Source organism: Chanodichthys erythropterus, chromosome 1, assembly GCF_024489055.1.
Source record: "Chanodichthys erythropterus isolate Z2021 chromosome 1, ASM2448905v1, whole genome shotgun sequence".
Lineage (NCBI taxonomy): Eukaryota > Metazoa > Chordata > Actinopteri > Cypriniformes > Xenocyprididae > Chanodichthys > Chanodichthys erythropterus.
In genome coordinates, this window is record NC_090221.1 from 35663690 (window position 1) to 35688669 (window position 24980).

The 24980-nt window shown below is 34.0% G+C and overlaps 1 protein-coding gene and 1 long non-coding RNA gene across 2 annotated transcripts; one reads left to right on the forward strand and one right to left on the reverse strand.

Annotated features, from left to right (window-relative positions):
- Window positions 1-1689: 1689 nt before the first annotated feature.
- On the reverse strand, window positions 1690-14937 carry hopx (HOP homeobox). Its single transcript, XM_067383469.1, has 3 exons — window positions 14821-14937; window positions 14431-14699; window positions 1690-2121 (listed from the first exon to the last, which is right to left on the reverse strand). Exons 2-3 carry the CDS (start codon window positions 14590-14592, stop codon window positions 2044-2046), a joined length of 240 nt encoding a protein of 79 aa, XP_067239570.1. The 5' UTR covers window positions 14593-14699; window positions 14821-14937; the 3' UTR covers window positions 1690-2043.
- LOC137018742 (uncharacterized) lies at window positions 2249-5980 on the forward strand. The gene is made up of 3 exons (XR_010894936.1): window positions 2249-3260; window positions 4458-4534; window positions 5647-5980. It is a non-coding gene; the product is annotated as an uncharacterized lncRNA (long non-coding RNA).
- Window positions 14938-24980: the final 10043 nt, after the last annotated feature.

A 24980-nucleotide genomic window follows, 5' to 3' on the forward strand; every position in this document is an offset into this window, starting at 1 on the left:
TACCGCAGGGAGGAAAAAATGAGAAAGAGTCAAGAGAAATAATATCACCAAGGTTAACCAGTGATCTGGTCATCTTAAAGGATTAGTTCACTTTCAACCACTCTCTCTCTCTCTCTCTCTCTCTCTCTCTTTCCCCCCAGTTTCACAGACGAGGTTTATGGCCTAGTCCACTCGCTGGCATTTTTATAAACAGAGATTTTCCTCAGTTTAAAAAAAAAACTCATCCACATAAAAAAGACAAAAACACGCTATGAAGCACTGTCAAGAGCATGCCAAACCAAAAGGTGGTGATATAACCCTAACTGTAAAGCCATGTTAGCCAATCAAAGAACTGATTGCACCCACTTGCCTCACAGCGGACATCAAATAAAGAAGATACTACACGACAACACTGCAACCAGAGTTTCTGAAAATCTTCACCCTGGCAGGAGTTTTCAAAATGGTTCGGTTTTAGTGACCTGATACTGCGTTTGCGTGTGGACGAACGGCCAAACCGCACAGGAAAAGCTGCGTTTTTGAAAATACCCATGTTCGTGTGAACAGGGCCTAAGCCTAGTCCCAAATGTTTGAGCTGTTTTAATGGAAAGCAACTTGTACTGACATCTTAAAATATGTCAGTGTCATCGTTTTGTCTCAAGATGCACACCACTAATGTTTTTTTTCTAAGGCACATTTATAAAAGCTATTTAAATGTCCTAATTAACTAAAGCCTACAGTAATCCTGGCTTAATCGAAGCCCTGTCTATGAAACCAGGCCATAATGTTGCTTTTAAATGCATTCTGATAATGATTGACAGCTTATATTTTGCATCAGCCCCTAACCGTATTATTTTAATATCTTCCAGGATGTCACTGTGGCTGTATACTCTAAAAGACTAGTGCTGCAGTGTGTTTGTGTTCAGGGCAGCATCTGTGCTGCAGTCAAATAAACATGTTTGTTTTTCCATAGAGGGTGTGGGACGGTTTTTCACACCCCACTGCTCAACACACACACACACACACACACACACACACACACACACACACACACACACACACACACACACACACACACACACACACACACACACACACACACACACACACACACACACACACACTCTCTCTCTCTCTCTCTCTCTCACACACTCCACTGCAGTCAGCTGCACTCTGCCAACCATTCGAAAGTGGCCTCATCTGTTCATCCTTTGCTTAGTTTAAAGACCTAAATATTTTATGAAACTCTGCCATCAGCGTTTGGTTCGCCTGGGGCTTCTCACTCCTTTCATTGTTTTTCACATGGATTCTGTTGTTTATTCAATTCTTTCACCATCCCTTTTGATCAGGATTTCATTTTAAATCCTCTTTTGCTCTCCTAAACACTTTCAGTCGGTGTTTTCAGAATGAGCTCCAAGTGAAAACCTGCTCAGATGTTGCTTTCATAGATCATGAAACTTGACTCAGTTCTCATTGTGTCAGCTGACGTGATTCTTCTTAAAGTAACAGATAAACAAAGCAATTGTCATATTAGGTGAATGTGATTTTTTTTGGAGTTCATTCTGACATCTTTGACTTGATCACAGACTTTGAGACATTGAGATTTTTTCTGGACCTCTAGTGGAGATAAATCTGTTTTTGCAATCTGCAATCTGTTTTTGTAGAAGAAATTTCTGAGAAGCAGAGTACATGTCCATTTGCTCTCCATTTAATCTCATTTTAGGACAAACAATTGAGATATTAAAGAGATCTTGTAGATAAAGTGTCACACTTTTTCTCTGCTTCATCATGATCCTCCTAATGAGAAAGCCAACAAGCTCTAGAATAATCATTCAACACAGAAACTAAAACTCTGAAAATATAGATGTAATTCTTTATATACAGATGCTTACATTAGTTTATTTACGTACATTTGATAGATATTATGGCAATAAAAATATATGGCATACATTCACTATGTTTCGAGAAAAAGATTACAACTTTGATAAAATTAACAAATCCAACTCCAGGTCTACTGAACATCAGAGAGAAAAAGAGCAAGAAAACATGAAGAATGAAGATCTTCCCTCAGTCCTTCACTGATCCCAGTTCAGCAGGAAGGCCTTCTGCTTTCCTCCACTGAGCGTTTCGCATCCTGAACCATTTCTACAGGAAAGAGAGAGAGAGACATCAGGAGATCAGCTAAAAAATGTTCGTTTTTTCTTACAGAGTACAGGATTATCTATGGAAGCTTGTTTCCTCCATGTAATAAAAAATTTAAAATTTTATCTCACAATTACAATTTCTTTTGTCGCAATTCTGACTTTTTTCCTCACAATTCCGAGTTAATATCTCACAATTCTGAGTTTACTTCTCGAAATTCTGAGTTTGTCGCAATTCTGAGTTTACTTCTCGAAATTCGGAGTTTGTCGCAATTCTGAGTTTATTTCTCGCAATTCCAAGTGAATATCTCACAATTCTGAGTTTATTTCTCGCAATACTGAGTTTGTTGCAATTCTGACTTTGTCGCTCACAATTCTGAGTTTATTTCTCACAATTCTGAGTTTATTTCTCGCAATTCCAAGTTAATATCTCACAATTCTGAGTTTATTTCTCCCAATTCTGACTTTATTTCTCACAATTCTGAGTTAATTTCTCACAATTCTGACTTTATTTCTCACAATTCTGAGTTAATTTCTCACAATTCTGACTTTATTTTTCGAGATTCTGAGTTTGTCGCAATTCTGAGTTTATTTCTCGCAATTCCAAGTTAATATCTCGCAATTCTGAGTTTGTCGCAATTCTGACTTTATTTCTCACAATTCTGAGTTTGTTGCAATTCTAACTTTATTTCTTGAAATTCTGAGTTTGTCGCAATTCTGAGTTTATTTCTCGCAATTCCAAGTTAATATCTCATAATTCAGAGTTTATTTCTCCCAATTCTGAGTTTGTCGCAGTTCTGACTTTATTTCTTACAAATACACTCTAAAAACTCCTGGGTTATTTCTTTAACCCATTTTCTGGGTTATTTGTGTTGGGTTAAAATTATGGGTTATTTTTTCAGAGAGTAACCATTTTCTGGGTTATAGGGCTAATATTTTGACCCAATTCCTGGGTTGTTTAGGTTTCTGGGTTATTTTTCAAAGAGTAACCCATGTTCTGGGTTAACGCCCCTTCCCCCCGCCCTCGCTGTTGTTCTGGAATTTTCTCACAACAGTCGTTTGAAACAACCGTCACTTGAACTTGAACGCACTCGATCCGTTTTGGCCTGGGCTTCTTCGGTGCAACTTCATCGCGTGTTCAAGGTAAGCAAGTATTTTCAGTGTCAATGTAACGTAAACTTTTCTGTGTCCATGTCCCCGTTGCTAGTTTAGCACCATCTGTTGAAAAAATGACCATGGCTTACCGTGGTAATTCTGTGGTTAGCACGTAGCCGCCCACGGATATCGCGACAACATCTAACTAGTTTAAAGTCCGTGTAAAGTCAAAATAAATATGTGTTTTGAGTTTGTCAGACTAAATAAGAAAGTGTTATTAACCACCCAGCCAAATTTGAATGATTAAAAATAACGATAAGTTCATGAAATTAGGTGTCAAAATGGTTGTGCTTTTTACACATCGAGAAACGTATGATCTATTTAATGTGTTTAGAAGAAAATGACTGAATTCACTTTACACGGTCTTTAAATTCTATTTTTCATAAACTGTGCTGTACTTATCTCATTGTTATAATACTGGTAATAATACGATAAGCACAGTGCAGCTAGTGGCGACTTCATGCCGCGTTAAGGGGGTCGAACACCGGACGAGAAGCGCCGCGCTGCGCCGCGTCTAGGACAACTCAAGGTATCGCGTACTTTCTCAGTTTATGGCCAGCAATATTGTTATGTTTTAGGACATTATGAAATTAAGATAATGTCAGTAGTATGTTATGATTGTACTGTATAATTAAATACAACCGTTGCTGAGTCTGCAGTCTGAACACTTTACCTCAGAGCGTCCGTTAACTGAATGAATTGAGAATATCACCTGAAAATCCAATAACATCAGCAATTTTCATTCAAGCAGCTGATTTCTGTAAATTAATGTAAAACTAAATTTATATTGCAGCACATGGTGAAGTCAGTATATACATTAACGACGATTTGAGACAAATAAGTGTAAATTTAATATAAATCGATGTACATGGCGCTCTGTGGCGCTGCAGGATTTTGAACAAGGTCCCGAACCGTTGCTGGGCGCCGCGGACAGACGCCGAATGGCGCCGCCGGTGTGTGTACACTCATAGAGAATAATGTGTTTGAATTTTAAATACGCTTCTCTTCCGGTGTGCGACCCCCTTTAGCCGCGGCTAGAGCGACGAGGCTACACAATAGTTATGTTAACCAGCTGCGCTGTGCTTATCATATTATACAGTGCCCTACTGTCTTAAGTAGTGAGAGTTAAAGAAGCGTTTCAAGTCTTCAAATTGTTGCTAACCTCTATTGCTATGTTTTCTTCAGGTCATTATAAATGGACAGCTTTGTCGCTGATAAGCTAACTGAGTGGCGGATGTCTGGGCTGATAGAGAATTTTAGAGGTGAGCGTTTTACTCTTTTAAGGGATAATTCACCCAAAAATGAAAATATGATGTTTATCTGCTTACCCCCAGGGCATCCAAGATGTAGGTGACTTTGTTTCTTCAGTCGAACACAAATGATGATTTTCAACTCCAACCGTTGCAGTCTGTCAGTCTTATAATGCGAGTGAATGGTAACACAATTTATAAGAGTCCAAAAAATATGCTTAGACAAATTCAAACTGAACCCTGCGGCGCGTGACGACACATTGATGTCCTAAGACAAGAAACGATCGGTTTGTGTGAGAAACCTAAGCGATTGCTGAACGCAGTTGGACATAGTGGTGTTTTAGAGGTAAAAAATTATATAAATACTGTTCGGTTTCTCGCACAAACCGATCGTTTCGTGTCATAGGACATCAATGTGTCGTCACAAGCCGCAGGGTTTAATTTGGATTTGTCTAAGCATATTTTTTGACTCTTATAAATTGTGTTACCATTCATTCGCATTATAAGACTGACAGACTGCAACGGTTGGAGTTAAAAATCATCATTTGTGTTCTACTGAAGAAACAAAGTCACCTACATCTTGGATGCCCTGGGGGTAAGCAGATAAACATCAAATTTTCATTTTTGGGTGAACTATCCCTTTAACTGCCCTCATATCATCTCTCTATACCTAAATATTTTTCTTGAATATGGCTTAAATGTGTCAGTGTAAGATTTTGTGACAGTCACAACTTCTTTGACAGTGGGGAATGCATCTCTATAATAACCCTTATAGTTAAAAGATACTTGTGCCTTGTCTTTAAGCTGTTATGCATAATAATGGGCCAGATATTCACCTTTGCATTAATGTCATTATTACACTTGTTAATGAAAGAAAAGATGGACAGTATAGACTGTCATTCACACAAAATGGGTAATGCTGCAAAAGAACCACATTAGTTAACTAGCAAATTGGGCCACGTTTTTTTTTTTTTTTTTTTAAACAAAACAAAAAAAAAAAACCAACAGCATTCCCTTAAGAGTGATTATTTATTAGCTTGATAATCAAAGAGTGTCTGGTGAGTGGTTCACAATTGTCTCGACTTATTAACAATACTCATGTTGTCTTGTTTTCTGTCTTTCAGGTGAAGACATAGATGAGGAGGCATTTCTTCTCTTAGATGAGGACACTATCAAAAATCTTGTCCCTCAAGTTCAATCCAGTTATTGAATGTTGTCAAATGTTTGAGAGAAAATGAGTTGTTTATTTTTCTATTTTTTCTAATGTCTAATGTTATTACAGTGTGACCTAAGATAAATAGGTCCAAGTGTGTAGAGTTTAATTTAATTTAATGCAATAAAAATGTAAAAGTGCTTGAAGTGTGTAAGTTTCTGAAGTTTTATTTTCTGAAATAAGGCATACTGGCATAGTAACCCAAGTTAGGTTATTTTTGACCTTTGACCTTTGGTTAAAAAGGGACCTACTAATTTCTGGGATATTTCAACCCAGATATTGGGGTTGTTCTTTTGACCCAAAAGTTGGGTTATATTAACTACAATTTTGGGTTATTTTAACCCAAAATTTGGGTCAGGTATTTAACCCAGAAGTTGGGTCAAAAAGAATAACCCATTTTTCTGGGTTGAAATAACCCAGAAATTAGTTGGTCCCTTTTTAACCCAGGATTTGGGTCAAAAATAACCCATTATGGGTTATTTTTGACCCAGGAGTTTTTAGTGTGTACAAATTTATATTTGGCAATTCACAATTCTGACATTTTCCTCAAGTGTATAACTCAACTTTAATAACTCGACCCAACTTTTTTTCTTGAAAATCAACTTTGTCACAGTTCTGACAGAACTGCGAGAAACTCAGAATTATGAGAAAAAAACTTTTCATGGTGGAAACAAAATTTGAGTGGTTTAGCATTGTTTTCATTGATATCTGTTTGAACAGAAGTTCTCAAACATGTTGTTGTGTTCATGAGAAGATCTGTTTTACTATTTTGGAGTGTTGTATTCTGACTCAATGTGTGTCTGAGAATGGAAGTGAAAGAGTAAACAAGATGGATAAAGTTTGCTATTCCTGTCTTGTGTGCTTTAATGTTTTATAACTCCTGACAGATACCACACATGTGACTTGAGCCACTTTTCACCTGTAGGCTTTACAAACACACTAATCTTAAAACCGTATCCCAAATTAGCCGATTTTAAACAAACAGTTGCACAACAGCTCTGACTGATGTACAATGATCTTTAACACTAGCATTGCAACACACTTGCAAAACTGTCAGTGACCACGACAGTATATAAAAAGCACTATGTAAAATCCCCTCTTTGGTAATTTTTAGTTTGTTCAACTAAAAAAACACTCATTTTTCAGCAGAAGAAAAAAAAAAGGGTGTTTAAACAGTGAGAACTGCATTTGTGTGTTTATGCGACAGCAGAAGTAAAGCAGCACAGTTCATCTCACCTCACAGCACTGCGGGTTTCAGGGTAAACACTTTAGCTCACAGAATCCACCCATCACAACAAACCCTCACATACACACAGAGCCCGCGTTAATACTCAACACGGCAAGCTGGCATGACCGGTTTACAATAGAGAGAGCAAGAGAGGTGTACACCTGTTCCTCATACCGCACCTTTTGCGTTTTAGTGTTCTTAACTTTAAAAAATGCAAAGAGGTGATATCATTTCCCCCAGAGCTAGAACAGAGTTTGTTATTCAAACCAGTTTTCCCCGGGTCATATTTGCCTAAGAAATAAAGCCATAGACGAGGCACTGCACCAAGCTTTCTGGATGACATTGAATATATCATGCTGACATTTTCATGACAATTTTGCAAATTTCACACACTTTTAATCGCCTTCAAATAGGCTTTTACATATATGTTTGCTAAAAAATACAGCAAAACATATAATATTGTGAAATATTACAATTTAAAATATCTGTTTATGTGAATACATAGTAAAGTGTAATTTATTCTTGTGATCAGATATATTTTCAGTATCATTACTCCAGTCTTCAGTGTCACATGATCCTTCAGAAATCATTCTAATATGATGATTTGATGCTCAAGAAACATATTGAATAAAATTGTTTTTTTTTTAATAACTCTAATATTAAAGATTTTGACATTATGAAAACTAGAGGCACGTGATTATGATCGACTTAACTGACTTAATTCCTTGCAGATCTGAGTTTATAACTCGCGATTCTGACTATTTCCTGCATATCTGAGTTTGTAACTTGCAATTCTGACTTTATTTCTCATAATTCCAAGTTTATAACACGTGATTCTGACTTCCTCGCATATTCACACACACACACATACACACACATATATATATATATATATAGGCTGTATTTATTTGATCCAAAATACAGTAAAAATTTGAAATATTTTTGCAATTTAAAAGAACTGTTTTCTATGGAAGCCCGTTTCCGCCACAAAAAAAAAAAAAAAAAAAAAAAAGCCACTAAAAAAAAAAAAGATTAATTGCGACTTTTTATCTCAGAATCGCGAGTTATAAAGTCAGAATTCTGAGATATAAAGTCGCAATTGCGTGATATAAAGTCAGAATTCTGAGATATAAAGTCGCAATTGCGTGATATAAAGTCAGAATTCTGAGATATAAAGTCGCAATTGCGTGATATAAAGTCAGAATTCTGAGATATAAAGTCGCAATTGCGTGATATAAAGTCAGAATTCTGAGATATAAAGTCGCAATTGCGTGATATAAAGTCAGAATTCTGAGATATAAAGTCGCAATTGCGAGATATAAAGTCAGAATTCTGAGATATAAAGTCGCAATTGCGTGATATAAAGTCAGAATTCTGAGATATAAAGTCGCAATTGTGTGATATAAAGTCAGAATTCTGAGATATAAAGTCGCAATTGCGTGATATAAAGTCAGAATTCTGAGATATAAAGTCGCAATTGCGAGTTCTAAAGTCAGAATTCTGAGATATAAAGTCGCAATTGCGAGATATAAAGTCAGAATTCTGAGATATAAAGTCGCAATTGCGTGATATAAAGTCAGAATTCTGAGATATAAAGTCGCAATTGCGTGATATAAAGTCAGAATTCTGAGATATAAAGTCGCAATTGCGTGATATAAAGTCAGAATTCTGAGATATAAAGTCGCAATTGTGTGATATAAAGTCAGAATTCTGAGATATAAAGTCGCAATTGCGTGATATAAAGTCAGAATTCTGATATAAAGTCGCAATTGCGAGTTCTAAAGTCAGAATTCTGAGATATAAAGTCGCAATTGCGAGATATAAAGTCAGAATTCTGAGATATAAAGTCGCAATTGCGTGATATAAAGTCAGAATTCTGAGATATAAAGTCGCAATTGCGTGATATAAAGTCAGAATTCTGAGATATAAAGTCACAATTGCGTGATATAAAGTCAGAATTCTGAGATATAAAGTCACAATTGTGTGATATAAAGTCAGAATTCTGAGATATAAAGTCGCAATTGCGAGTTCTAAAGTCAGAATTCTGAGATATAAAGTCGCAATTGCGAGTTCTAAAGTCAGAATTCTGAGATATAAAGTCGCAATTGCGAGATATAAAGTCAGAATTCTGAGATATAAAGTCGCAATTGCGAGATATAAAGTCAGAATTCTGAGATATAAAGTCGCAATTGCGAGATATAAAGTCAGAATTCTGAGATATAAAGTCGCAATTGCGAGTTCTAAAGTCAGAATTCTGAGATATAAAGTCGCAATTGCGAGATATAAAGTCAGAATTCTGAGATATAAAGTCGCAATTGCGAGATATAAAGTCAGAATTCTGAGATATAAAGTCGCAATTGCGTGATATAAAGTCAGAATTCTGAGATATAAAGTCGCAATTGCGAGATATAAAGTCAGAATTCTGAGATATAAAGTCGCAATTGTAATATTTTTTAATATTGTAATATTTTTAGCGCCGATTTACCAGTAAAGAAATATTGATTTTACTGGAGGAGACACATAAAGATTAGTCTCCGGACATATGCATTATGCAGGAATATGCATATAGAATGTTTCCACGGTAACCTTGTACACAGCGTTTCAAGGAGAAAAAACAGCTTTTACTGCCATCTAGTGGGCTTAATACTAAAACAACCAATACCTATCATGTTTCATTAACTTTGCAACTCAAGGGTAGAATCATGCAATTCTGCAAATTACAGTCGAGGTATTTAGACAATAAAAGTTGTTTTTAACAGAATGGATACACTAATGAATTTGACACAATAATAACAATATAATAGTAATAATAAGAATAATCAGCTGTGGCGGAGGCGCAATAAATCAGACAAAGCTGAAGTGGCACATTTTATACACCAACAGCTTCAGACTTCACTGCAGCACGGCTTTCGTTGGATGCACTGTTATAGACAGAGATACTGACCATCAGTTAATTGCGAGAAAAAAAGTCAGAATTCTTACTTTTTATCACGCAATTGTGACTTTATATCTCAGAATTCTGACTTTATAACTCACAATTGCGACTTTATATCTCAGAATTCTGACTTTATAACTCACAATTGTGACTTTATATCTCAGAATTCTGACTTTTTATCACGCAATTGCGACTTTATATCTCAGAATTCTGACTTTTTATCACGCAATTGCGACTTTATATCTCAGAATTCTGACTTTATATCACGCAATTGCGACTTTATATCTCAGAATTCTGACTTTATAACTCGCAATTGTGACTTTATATCTCAGAATTCTGACTTTATATCACACAATTGTGACTTTATATCTCAGAATTCTGACTTTATATCACGCAATTGTGACTTTATATCTCAGAATTCTGACTTTATATCACGCAATTGCGACTTTATATCTCAGAATTCTGACTTTATATCACGCAATTGCGACTTTATATCTCAGAATTCTGACTTTATATCTCGCTACTTATTTGGACAATAAAAGTTGTTTTTAACAGAATGGATACACTAATGAATTTGACACAATAATAACAATATAATAGTAATAATAAGAATAATCAGCTGTGGCGGAGGCGCAATAAATCAGACAAAGCTGAAGTGGCACATTTTATACACCAACAGCTTCAGACTTCACTGCAGCACGGCTTTCGTTGGATGCACTGTTATAGACAGAGATACTGACCATCAGTTAATTGCGAGAAAAAAAGTCAGAATTCTTACTTTTTATCACGCAATTGTGACTTTATATCTCAGAATTCTGACTTTATAACTCACAATTGCGACTTTATATCTCAGAATTCTGACTTTATAACTCACAATTGTGACTTTATATCTCAGAATTCTGACTTTTTATCACGCAATTGCGACTTTATATCTCAGAATTCTGACTTTTTATCACGCAATTGCGACTTTATATCTCAGAATTCTGACTTTATATCACGCAATTGCGACTTTATATCTCAGAATTCTGACTTTTTATCACGCAATTGCGACTTTATATCTCAGAATTCTGACTTTATATCACGCAATTGCGACTTTATATCTCAGAATTCTGACTTTATAACTCGCAATTGTGACTTTATATCTCAGAATTCTGACTTTATATCACACAATTGTGACTTTATATCTCAGAATTCTGACTTTATATCACGCAATTGTGACTTTATATCTCAGAATTCTGACTTTATATCACGCAATTGCGACTTTATATCTCAGAATTCTGACTTTATATCACGCAATTGCGACTTTATATCTCAGAATTCTGACTTTATATCTCGCAATTGTGACTTTATATCTCAGAATTCTGACTTTATATCACACAATTGTGACTTTATATCTCAGAATTCTGACTTTATATCACGCAATTGTGACTTTATATCTCAGAATTCTGACTTTATATCTCGCAATTGCGACTTTATATCTCAGAATTCTGACTTTTTATCACGCAATTGCTACTTTATATCTCAGAATTCTGACTTTTTATCACGCAATTGCGACTTTATATCTCAGAATTCTGACTTTATAACTCGCAATTGCGACTTTATATCTCAGAATTCTGACTTTTTATCACGCAATTGTGACTTTATATCTCAGAATTCTGACTTTTTATCACGCAATTGCGACTTTATATCTCAGAATTCTGACTTTTTATCACGCAATTGCGACTTTATATCTCAGAATTCTGACTTTATATCACGCAATTGCGACTTTATATCTCAGAATTCTGACTTTATATCACACAATTGTGACTTTATATCTCAGAATTCTGACTTTATATCACGCAATTGCGACTTTATATCTCAGAATTCTGACTTTATATCACGCAATTGCGACTTTATATCTCAGAATTCTGACTTTATATCACACAATTGCGACTTTATATCTCAGAATTCTGACTTTATATCACACAATTGTGACTTTATATCTCAGAATTCTGACTTTATATCACGCAATTGCGACTTTATATCTCAGAATTCTGACTTTATATCACACAATTGCGACTTTATATCTCAGAATTCTGACTTTATATCACACAATTGCTACTTTATATCTCAGAATTCTGACTTTTTATCACGCAATTGCGACTTTATATCTCAGAATTCTGACTTTATATCACGCAATTGCGACTTTATATCTCAGAATTCTGACTTTATATCACACAATTGCTACTTTATATCTCAGAATTCTGACTTTTTATCACGCAATTGCGACTTTATATCTCAGAATTCTGACTTTATATCACGCAATTGCGACTTTATATCTCAGAATTCTGACTTTATAACTCGCAATTGCGACTTTATATCTCAGAATTCTGACTTTTTATCACGCAATTGCGACTTTATATCTCAGAATTCTGACTTTTTATCACGCAATTGCGACTTTATATCTCAGAATTCTGACTTTTTATCACGCAATTGCGACTTTATATCTCAGAATTCTGACTTTATATCACACAATTGTGACTTTATATCTCAGAATTCTGACTTTATATCACACAATTGTGACTTTATATCTCAGAATTCTGACTTTATATCACGCAATTGCGACTTTATATCTCAGAATTCTGACTTTATAACTCGCAATTGCGACTTTATATCTCAGAATTCTGACTTTAGAACTCGCAATTGCGACTTTATATCAGAATTCTGACTTTATATCACGCAATTGCGACTTTATATCTCAGAATTCTGACTTTAGAACTCGCAATTCTGAGATAAAAAGTCGCAATTAATCTTTTTTTTTTTTTTTTAGTGGCTTTTTTTTTTAAGTGGCGTTTTTTTTTTTTTTTTAGTGGCGGAAACGGGCTTCCATAGTTTTCTATGTGAATATATTGTAAAATGTAATTTATTCCTGTGGTCAAAGCTGTATTTTCAGTATCATTACTCCAGTCTTCAGTGTCACATGATCCTTCAGAAATCATTCTAATATGATGATTTGCTGCACAAGAGACATGTTGAAAACAGTTGTGCGGATTCTTATTTTTTCCCAGGATTCTTTGATGAATAGAAAGTTCAAAAGAACAGCAATTTTTAATAGATTCTTTTGTAACATTGTAAATGTCTTTACTGTCACTTTTGATCAATTTGATGCTTCTTTGATGAATAAAAGTGTTGCTTTTTAACTGAACGGTAATGGGCATGTTTTTTAGCAAGAGAACAGGCTAAGTAAGTACAATGTATACATTCACACACCCCTGAACTACTAAGCCTGCTCTTTTGTGTGTGATGATGTATCACAAAGGCGTTTTCACATTAACTCTAAATGCACTCGGTTTTTCACAACAGTGACAGAAACAGACCAGCCTCACCATGGAATGTTTCCAGAAACATTCTGCCAAATTTCATGCTGCGCTGGAAGTGTTGCTCACAAGCTCTGAAATATCTATTAGATAAGCAGCATTACTAACTGCCCCATTACATCATGACTCCTGTGTGGGTTTGTCATTTGAATGAGTGCATTTAGAAATCAGACACCATGTGTTTGAACATGTCGACCCTCTCCGTAAGAGGGAAGGCGCGTCCGGAGGCGCTCCGGTCGTCTATTGTGCTCCAACACTTTGTTTATGGTCAGTGTCAGCGTTCCATTCACACGAGCACAAACCCTTCGGCTTTTAATGCTGTCGGTGTGTTATTTTGAGCTGCTGACAGCAAAACAGGAACGAAGACAATGCACAGGAGAAGCCTGCATCAGAGTAATGTGGCTTTGTGGTTAATAATCTTGTGTGTTAACTAAAAAAAACTTTAAGTTCACAGCCCAGAAGTTTTTTTTAAGAAGTTGAGTCACTTTGAGCAAAATGAAGAAAGGAGGCAGCAGTGTTCGAGTAATATTTACTTGAACAATTATTGTTATCATAAACTTCCTCTGATCAAATAAAGTCAGACAGACTGTTATGCAATAAAGGCTCATAAGCCATATGTTGTTTGAACTAACCTGAGCAAAAACCTACCATGGTATTACTCTGAATTAATGGGCATGCACCATGGTAGCACCAATTTAATTTAATTAAATTTGTAATTACATAAAAATGTAAATGCATGTTACAATGGTATACTGTATCAAAGTACCGTATTGCCAAAGGTAGGTGCGTTTTAAATAATAATTATTGTTAATAATAAATAAATAATTATTTTAAATATGTGTTTATTAAGATATTTCTGACTACATTCAAATATTCAAAGAAATATCTCTAATATTAAATACAGATTTTAGGCACGTGCTAATACCTATCTTAGATTAGATAGATAGATAGATAGATAGATAGATAGATAGATAGATAGATAGATAGATAGATAGATAGATAGATAGATAGATAGATAGATAGATAGATAGATAGATAGATAGATAGATAGATAGATAGATACGTTAAAGCGACACAACAAAACGCGAGCGCTCCAATTCTACCAATCAGAAAGACGCGTTCTAGTTTGTCGCGTCGCGTCGGTCTTTCGCACTGTGGATCTCCTGATCAACTCACCGCTGTCTCCTCTTCGCTCAGCCCGCACTCCGCCGCGATCAGCATCAGCGTGGTCTCGTCGGGATGTTTGCTGACCTTCGTGAAATTCTCCTCCAGAACTTTAATCTGATCGTCCGCTAAACGCATCCCGAACATCGCCATCGCGTTTCCACTCGCACTCATGTTTCGACTCCAAACTGACAAACGGTCTGGAAACACAAATCACAGCTCCACTGATGCAAATAAAGTCCAAAGTCGCGAAAAGAAACGCCAGCCTTCAGGAGGAAATGCTGTGGAAAGGGGAAAACACAAAGTCAGTGTGAGATCCACAAACTTCAGTCCGCTGACGCGTGCGAAACGCCTCTTTTCAGTGCCAGCAGCGCGCAAACACTTCAGATGTGTGTACTGTACCTGATGATGATCAAACTCCATCTGCTCTCCTCTGATCGCTCACAGCATTATGTAATGCCCCCGGGTGACGTCACATCAGAGCTGAAGTGCGACAGACCCGAGAAAATGAGATCATCAGCAAACATGTCACAAATGTGTCCTGATCATTTCATTCCCCAATTTGTTTCTCATATATGCAAAAAAAAAAAAAAAAAATTTTATATATATATATATATATATATATATATATATATATATATATATATATATATATATATATATATATATATATATATATAAATGGTTAATATTAATACAAATCATTATTAATAATATTATGATGAATTATGATTGTATGTTAGTATATTATTATATTGATATTTATATGTATAGTCCTGATATTTATATAATATATAATATTAATTAATAATTATAGTTATTACTTATTAATTTACCTATTTAATAACATTTATATAGGCTAGTAATATTATGATGAATTATGATGTATATTATTATATTGATATTTATAATTATATTGCTATTTATATAATTTATAATATTAATTAATAAATATAGTTATTACTTATTAATGTACCTATTTAATAACATTTATATAAGCTAGTAATATTATGAATTATGGTGTATTATATATATATTATATATTCATAACTTAAAAAATACAGCAGCACCATAAAACAAAATAATAACATGATAACATAATAATAAAACGAAATATAACGAAGTTATCTCGTTTTGCAATGAAACTCTTATATATATATATATATTTATATATATAATTTAAAAAATATTAATTAATAATAATAAAATAATAATACAATTTATTCATTTAATAACAATTATTATATACTATTTAAAAATATGTATGCAGCAGTATTTGTTTAACTTCCTTTAAAATATAAAAAATCTATGTAATTTTTTTACTGTAATATTAATAATAATAATAATAATATGATGATGAATTCTATTTACTATTATATTCATGTTTATATAATATATTGAATATATATTTTATTAATTGTTATTATATTAATTAATAATTTTGTTATTATTTATTTATTAATTTACTTATTTAATAACAATTATATACTATTTAAAAGTATTTATGCATCATGTTAATATATGTTTTACTCCCTTTAAATATATATTGAATGGATATTAAAATCTATTAAATTTTTCTTACTGTAATATTAATAATATTATGATGAATTAAGTTTATTATTATATTAACATTTATATATAATATATTTAATATTTTAAGTTTTAAATAATTAATAATAATTATAATAGTTATAATTGTTAATTAATTTAATAACAATTATATACTATTTAACAGTATTTACATCATGTTAGTATTTGTTTTACTCCCTTTAAATTTACACTGAATTGATATTAAAAATCTACATTTCTTTAAATTTAATTTATGACCAACATGTTTTTGGGACAAGATAACATATGCAAAAAAAATAAAAATAAATAAAATCTAGGTATCAGTGAATCCAGGGTGAAGGACCTTGAGTTTGCTTGCTCGTGTGTTATGTGAAACTCATACGGGCTGTCAGCAATTTGATCACATCTAGTTAGTACAAATACCGGCACACATCTGTTCACATGTTTTTCTTGAATCTCTCTCCCATTTCAGGAACTAGATTCAAATCAAGAGTCAAATAAACCCTCCTGAAAGGTTTTGAAAGAGCCGCTGGGTGTTTGGAGTCAGTGATGGGAACGCAGCACGTGTTGTGTTTGTTCATGTCATCTTGGACTGTGAAACTTCACAAGAATGCTGAGCGGTGAGTTCTGCAGAATACAGAAACATCCGTCTGTCATGTACCGAAAACACACATCTGCTGTAGAGGAGCCTGCGGGTTTGTTTTTCAAAGAAGATTTGAATGGAAGGGAGGTTTTGTGGAGGAGGAGAGGAAATAGGGACAGATATATCCAGACTCCCACAAAGAGGCCACTGGACCCTCTGGTCTGATTATATATCACTTTATATGCTACACAACCCCTAGAAAGTATGTGCACACACACAACGGTATAACTTATGTATTATGTACAAAGAATTAACTTATGCAACAAGTTGATGATTGGGAGAAAGAATTTTCATACAGTATTTAATATGCACTCATATCCATGTAACCTTGTGCTGTCTTCAAGATGATTAATGATTAAAAATGTTTGTGATATAATTTGATCTGTTTGTGTCAGATTCACCTGCACAGGTGACTGAAACTGTTGAAAGTGTAACACAAGATTACTGACACTTGCAGGCCACTGGTGGAACTGCAATAACAAAGGATTTTCTTTTACCCATTTAAAGGTGCCCTAGAATTAAATATTGAATTTACCTCGGCATAGTTAACAAGAGTTCAGTACATGGAAAAGACATACAGTGAGTCTCAAACTCCACTGTTTCCTCCTTCTTATGTAAATCTCATTTGTTTAAAAGACCTCTGAAGAACAGGCGAATCTCAACATAACACCGACTGTTACGTAACAGTCAGGATCATTAATATGTACACCCCCAATATTTGCATATGCCAGCCCATGTTCAAGGCATTACACAAGGGCAGCCAGTATTAACGTCTGGATCTGTGCACAGCTGAATCATCAGACTAGGTAAGCAAGCAAGAACAATAGCGAAAAATGGCAGATGGAGCGATAATAACTGACATGATCCATGATATCATGATATTTTTAGTGATATTTGTAAACTGTCTTTCTAAATGTTTCGTTAGCATGTTTGCTAATGTACTGTTAAATGTGGTTAAAGTTACCATCGTTTCTTACTGTATTCACGGAGACAAGACTGTTGCTTTTTCATTTTTAAACACTTGCAGTCTGTATAATTCATAAACACAACTTCATTCTTTATAAATCTCTCCAACAGTGTGTAATGTTAGCTTTAGCCACGGAGCAAAACCTCAAACTCATTCAAAATCAAATGTAAACATCCAAATAAATACTTTACTCACATGATCTGACACATGCATGCAGTATGCATGACGAACATCTTGAGGGTTATATTAGCTGTGTGAACTTTGTTTATGCTGTTCAAGGCAAGTGCGAGCTCCGGGGGCGGGGGAGCACGAGAATTAAAGGGGCCGCAACCTATATATCGGTGCATAGTTAATGATGCCCCAAAATAGGCAGTTAAACAAAATGAATTAAAAAAATGTATGGGGTATTTTGAGCTGAAACTTCACAGACACATTCAGGGTACACCTTAGACTTATATTACATCTTTTAAAAAGAAGTTCTAGGGCACCTTTAAAATCTGCTTCAGTGATATTTTAGTATTAAACATACTATTTTAGTATTTAATAATATTTTAAAATAAATAACATTTTTATATTTTCAATATTCATTTTAAATTTAATACAGCCCCGCACATGACACGCAGGAAAAAAAGTAAATTGTGCAGACTATTTATTATTTCATTCCCTCGATTTGCTAAATCTTGCACTTGATTTACTATTTCGTTTCCTCAATTTGCTAAAATGTTCGCACAATTTACTATTTCGCACAATTTACTATTTTGTTCCCTCGATTTGCTAAATCTTGCACACAATTTACTATTTCTTTCCTTTGATTTTCTAAATCGTTCGCACAATTTACTATTTTGTTTCCTCGATTTGCTAAATCTTGCACACAATTTATTATTTTGTTTCCTTAATTTGCTAAATCGTTCGCACGATTTACTATTTTGTTCCCTCAATTTGATATATCTTGTGCACGATTTACTATTTCGAACGATTTACTATTTTGTTTCCTCGATTTGCTAAATCTTGTACACAATTTATTATTTCGTTTCCTTAATTTGCTAAATCGGTCGCACGATTTACTATTTTGTGCGATTTACTATTTTGCATGATTTACTATTTTGTTCCCTCTATTTGCTAAATCTTGTGCACGATTTACTATTTCGCACGATTTACTATTTCACATGCTCGATTTGCTAAATCTTGTACATGATTTACTGTTTCACATCCTCGAATTGTTAAATCATATGCAAGATTTACTACTTCGCACCATTTATAAATCGAGGGAACGACTTGCACAATTTTTTCCTGCTTCTCATGTGCAGGACTCTGTATATTTTAGTTCCATACCCTTTTTTTATTAGTTTTTAAAATATTTATATTTGTACATTTTATTCATTTATTTATTTATTTTTCAGTTTTTGTTTTAGGTTTCACTTATGATACAGTAGATCAATTTATTTGTCAGGTTGATTAATCAATGGTGAATTTTATTATTTTCATAGTTCAGTAGGGGTCCTTGATTATGATTTCACTTTTTTAACTTTAGTTAGTGTGTAATTTTGCTGTTTGAGCATTAAAGGTGCCCAAGAACGTTCTTTCACAAGATGTAATATAAGTCTAAGGTGTCTCCTGAATGTGTCTGTGAAGTTTCAGCTCAAAATGCCCAATAGATTTTTTTTAATTAATTTTTTTAACTGCCTATTTTGGGGCATCATTAACTATGCACTGATTTACACTTGGCGCCGCCCCCTTAAATCGCGTGCTCGCTGCCACATGAGCTGTCGACTATAATATTACAGCGCATTTACAAAGTTCACACAGCTAATATAACCCTCAAATGGATCTTTACAAGATGTTCGTCATGCATACTGTATGCATGCTTAGAATTATATGAGTAAAGTATTTATTTGGATGTTAAAGTTTTATTCTGAATGAGTTTGAGGCTGTCCTCCGTGGTTAACAGCTAATGCTACAATGTTGGAGAGATTTATAAAGAATGAAGTTGTGTTTATGCATTTAAACAGACTGTTTAAAAAATGAAAATAGCGACATCTCTCTTGTCTCCGTGAATACAGTAAGAAACGATGGTAACTTTAACAACATTTAACAGTACATTAGCAACATGTTAACGAAACATTTAGAAAGACAGTTTACAAATATCACTAAAAATATCATGTTATCATGGATCATGTCAGTTATTATTGCTCCATCTGCCATTTTTCGCTGTTGTTCTTGCTTACCTCTGATTCAGCTGTGCACAGATCCAGACATTAATACTGCCTGCCCTTGTCTAATGCCTTGAACATGGGCTGGCATATGCAAATATTGGGGGCGTACACCCCGACTGTTACGTAACAGTCGGTGTTATGTTGAGATTCGCCTGTTCTTCGGAGGTCGTTTAAACAAATGAATTTTATATAAGAAGGAGGAAACAATGGGGTTTGAGACTCACTGTATGTCATTTCCATCTACTGAACTCTTGTTATTCAACTATGCCAAGGTAAATTCAATTTTTGAATCAAGGGCACCTTTAAAACATCTGCAAACGTAAAGGAAGATATTTTCTTTACAGAAATCACTTTTTAAGGACTACAACAAACGACTGGTAGGGACTACAACGAGCTTCTTCCTGGGTTGGTGACATCACAAACCCCAAAATGTACATAAACACCACCCCCAAGAACACACAACAAAGGGGGCGGGGCCATGTTGGGCTGCTTTAGAGAAGAGGAAGAGTTGTTGTAGTAGAGTGTTGTTGTAATGCTGTCATTTTACGCCGGACTGCTTCACAAATGAGGGTCAATTCAACACAAAAGATGAACATGACGACACATGCTAGTGGATGAGTTGAATCAACTCCACAGCAACTACATAAATTTATCCACTAACCGTTCAGAAACGTCCAGTTTTATTCTAAAAGTTGTAACTTCTTCCTGAGTCTCTCCATCAGTGTCGACTCCGGTTTGAACAATGTAAGGCTGAACACAGTTACTGACAATCCTCATTTTGGCTGCGTGAGATTCTCCAGCTTTGTTGTTGTTGACCTGTTAAAGCTCCGCCCTCTTCTGGAGCAGCAGCTCATTTGCATTTAAAGGGACACACACAAAAACGGCGTGTTTTTGCTCACACCCAAATAGGAGCAAATTTGACAAGCTATAATGAATGATCAGTGGGGGTTTTTTAGCTGAAACTTCAGACACACATTCTGGGGACACCAGAGACTTATATTACATCATGTGAAAAGGCATTATAGGTCCCCTTTAAACTGATAAATGCAAATGAGATACAAACCTGTGCGAAATGGGCCATGAAACTGATGCTTGTCCTTCACTTTTGTACTGGAACAAAACAGAATCAATGCAGCAGACTCAAAATACTGTCTTATATTTCCATTGGCATGGAGTTTTGTATTGATTCCTGTGCTTTTGGCTTGATTTCTACCTCCTTTAGCCCTGTGTGTTTTCTGCTGCCTGAGGAGAGGGTGTTGAGTTTTTATGACTCACAGTTTGGTTTTTCTGAATCTCTTTGAATAGGTAACAGTGTCCATACTTGCTCCTGTGAATACAGGCCCTTCATTCTGTCCCGTCTCACACCTAGAGGGGTATTTTCTGCACTGGGATATAATGAGCTCAAACGCCCTGTATTATATAATGAGAGTTTTTCAGGAGTCAAAATGCTGTTGATTTGCTAAAGTCATGACACTGTATCTTAAAATGATGTTGTAAGAATATAGCCAGGTCACACTGAAGGTCACATGTTTTAACAGTATTAAAGTGTTGACTGTAAAAAGGTCACATGTTTGGATAGGGAGGAGAGGAGGTGTGGACATCCAGGATGAATCTTTCACAACGTTACTTACAGAGAATATGATTTTAATCAGGTGTTTACAGATACATAATTAGTCAGCAGGGTGGAGGAGAAGAGCACATCTTCAGCATTTTATTTCATACCTGATCATGTAAACATCAAACGTTCAGACACAATATACAGTAAATATAAAGGTGAGTTTGAATCACTTTAAGGGTAATGATGGTTATCAATTGTTGATTTTTTTGTTTTCAAAAATGATAACAACTGTGCTTTATTCATTATGATATATTGATTTATTTGTCTGGTTGATTAATTAATGGTGAATTTTATTATTTGCAGGTCAGTAGTTATTGTCTAGATAAACTTAGAGTAAACTTAGTCTTCGGTATAATTTATAAATATCTATAAATAAAAAGAAATAATATTTATAATAGAATGTATAATTATATTAAAATACATTCATTATTATTATTATCATAAAATACATTCATTATTATATTAATATGTTATTAACATATTAATTAATATTTTTAAATGACAATAATCTAATCTAATAATCTAAAATAATTTATAAATATCTATAAATAAAATATATAGCAAATAAATATAATATTGTAATTAATCAAATTAATAATTTAATTTATAACTTTAATTTATAAATATCTATAAATAAAATAAATATAATATTGTTATTTATAATATAAAAAATATAATCATTCATTTTTAGAAATTATAAATATATAAGATAAGATATATAAAGATAAGATCATCTTTACATAAGGATTTTAAGATACATTTTAATCTACAAAAAAATGAGCAGTGTGAAGATCATTTATTACATTAACAATAAACTAATTAGTTAAAGGTACTATGAAATCAGTATTGACAATTCTTATTTTTTTTTTTAGAATATTGTATTATTGTAAATATATATATATATATATTATAAATAAAAAGATAAAATATACATAATAGATAAAAAATACAGTAAAACAGTAAAATTTTGAAATATTTTTGCAATTTAAAATAACAGTTTTCTATGTGAATATATTGTAAAATGTAATTTATTCCTGTGATCAAAAGTGAATTTATATATATATATATATATATATATATATATATATATATATATATATATATATATATATATATATATATATTTTTTTTTTTTTTAATTGATGTTCCTCTTAAGCTTGAATCAGAATAACTTCCCCTGATGACATTTGTTCTTGTTCCAGAAGCGTTTCACTCTGATTTACGTCACTATATAGGGAACAAAAGACTTCCGCAACTTCCGTTTCATGCCAACTTTAACATTTTTTTTTTTTTCAAATAAGTATTTTTATCATACAAACTCAAATCCGGAGTGCTCCAAAGAAAAGAAATCACCCTTCATTGCTTCATCTTTTACTTCCTTCATCATTTACTTGATGGATAAACAACATTCCTGGGTCCGGTTTTTAAAAATGTGCCGTGATGCTTGAAAACTGAAATTCCAGCCCAATTTAGAGTCCCTGAACAGAAGCAGACACAAGCATACCACAACCGTCAGGCGTCCTTAAAGTCAAAGTGCTTTGGTGGGAAACTTGACATACTAGCATAAGAAAAGACAGACGGACAGCAGACGTGTAGAGCGAACGACACATGGCTGTTATATAATCACACACCCCTCCCTCCACTGATCCAATGAACACATCTGGAACTCAAACCAGATCCGACCAGAGGAAATGAGACTCCAAATACTGGACAGAGAGAGAGAGAGAGAGAGAGAGAGAGAGATGAATATCTTGAAGTTAACAGGCACAATGTCAATCACTCTTTGTTGACATGTTAATAACAGGAAGTAATTAAAGGCTACATGTGACAAAAATAGGTTTAATTGATGCAGTGTGTGTGTGTGTGTGTGTGTGTGTGTGTGTGCAATATATCATGATACTCAATTATAAGATACAAATGGAGATTGACATACATTATTGCTAATTTGCATGTGTTAATGTAAGTATTATGTAGAGAAAAGACAGACTTGATTCTAGATTAAAGTCACTTTGAAATCAAAATTGAAAATTCTTATTTTTTAATGGAATATTGCAGTATTTATTAGTGCACATCCCTGTTTTAAATTCATGTTCCTCGTAATTTTGAATCAGAATAACTTTGCAGTGACATCTCTTCTCTTCTCTGATGATGAGGGCGGGGCAACCTGTCACTCACATGAGATACACCAATAGCAAACCACAACCATCCAATCAGTTCCCCACAGACAAAATCAAGCCCCGCCCTACATTTGTTCTTGTTGCAGAAGTCGTTTCACTAGGATATATGACCTCTTGCATAACCACTGTTTCATGTTGACTTTAAAGTTCTAGTTGATTTTCCTATTATCTGAGTGAAAACAGATCCAGTTTCAGAAAGCTCAACACATTTCCACACAATTAGAACAACCTTCACAAAGCTGAACACAAATATTTCAGCCAATTTGATTTCCACTACTAAACCAAAGCAGCACAATGCATGCATAAGTAGTGCCCATTAAAACATTTCATCTTCATTTTTAAGAGGGACAACAGGAAAGCTGTGTAAACATTCTTTGTTCTGATGATTGATTTGTAATGCATAAATAAACGTGTCTGTGTATACACAGGTGTGTCTGTCTATCTGTATACATTAAATGTTTCTCTGCTGTAGGAAAAACATTGCTGATGTGCTCACATGATCATTAGTGACCAATGAGTCAGTTGGCATGCAGATAAAGATCAATAAAGCAAAACTGAACACAGAGCTGAATCTCTTCTGCTCATCAAGGCTACATTTACTTGATTTAAAATACGGTAAAAATGTGAAGTATTATTACAGTTTAAAACAGCTGTTTTCTTTGTGAATATATTGTTCAAAAAGCAATTTATTCCAGTGATCAAAGCTGAATTTTCAGCATCATTACTCCAGTCTTCAGTGTCACATGATCCTTCAGAAATCAAGAATGCTCAAGAATCATTTCTGATTATTATCAGTGTTGAAAACAGTTCTGCTGCTTCATATCTTTGTGGAAACCATGATACATTTTTTCCCAGGATTCTTTGAAGAATAGAAAGTTCAAAAGAACACCTTTTTTTTTTTTGAAGTAGAAATCTTTTGTAAAATTATAAATGTCTTTACTGTCACTTTTGATCAATGCATTCTTTCTCATTTCTAATATCTCTTACATATTATTCAGAACAATCCCAAGCACAGACTGTAAACAGATGCCATTGCGGATCTGACGAAACCACTGACAATTTTGTTTGTTTAAAGAAACAGGAACCATGTTTACTGACCCTTTAAGGCGTAATCTGTCTGTTGTAAGGAATACCGCAATCTCCCCCGTTTCCTGTCAAACAATACATATTGTGCTCAGACAGGAAATGCCCCCACATTTTTCTGCGGCCAGCGATACATTTTATGGAATTAAAATAAACCTGTGTGTCTGTGTTTTATGTATAGACAACAACAACAGAACAAAATATGGTGCAAAATGTTCCAGTGCATGTCATGTTGCATTTCTATCAAAGATGATACATGAACAGTGCTGGAACATTATTTCTCCTCTTCTCT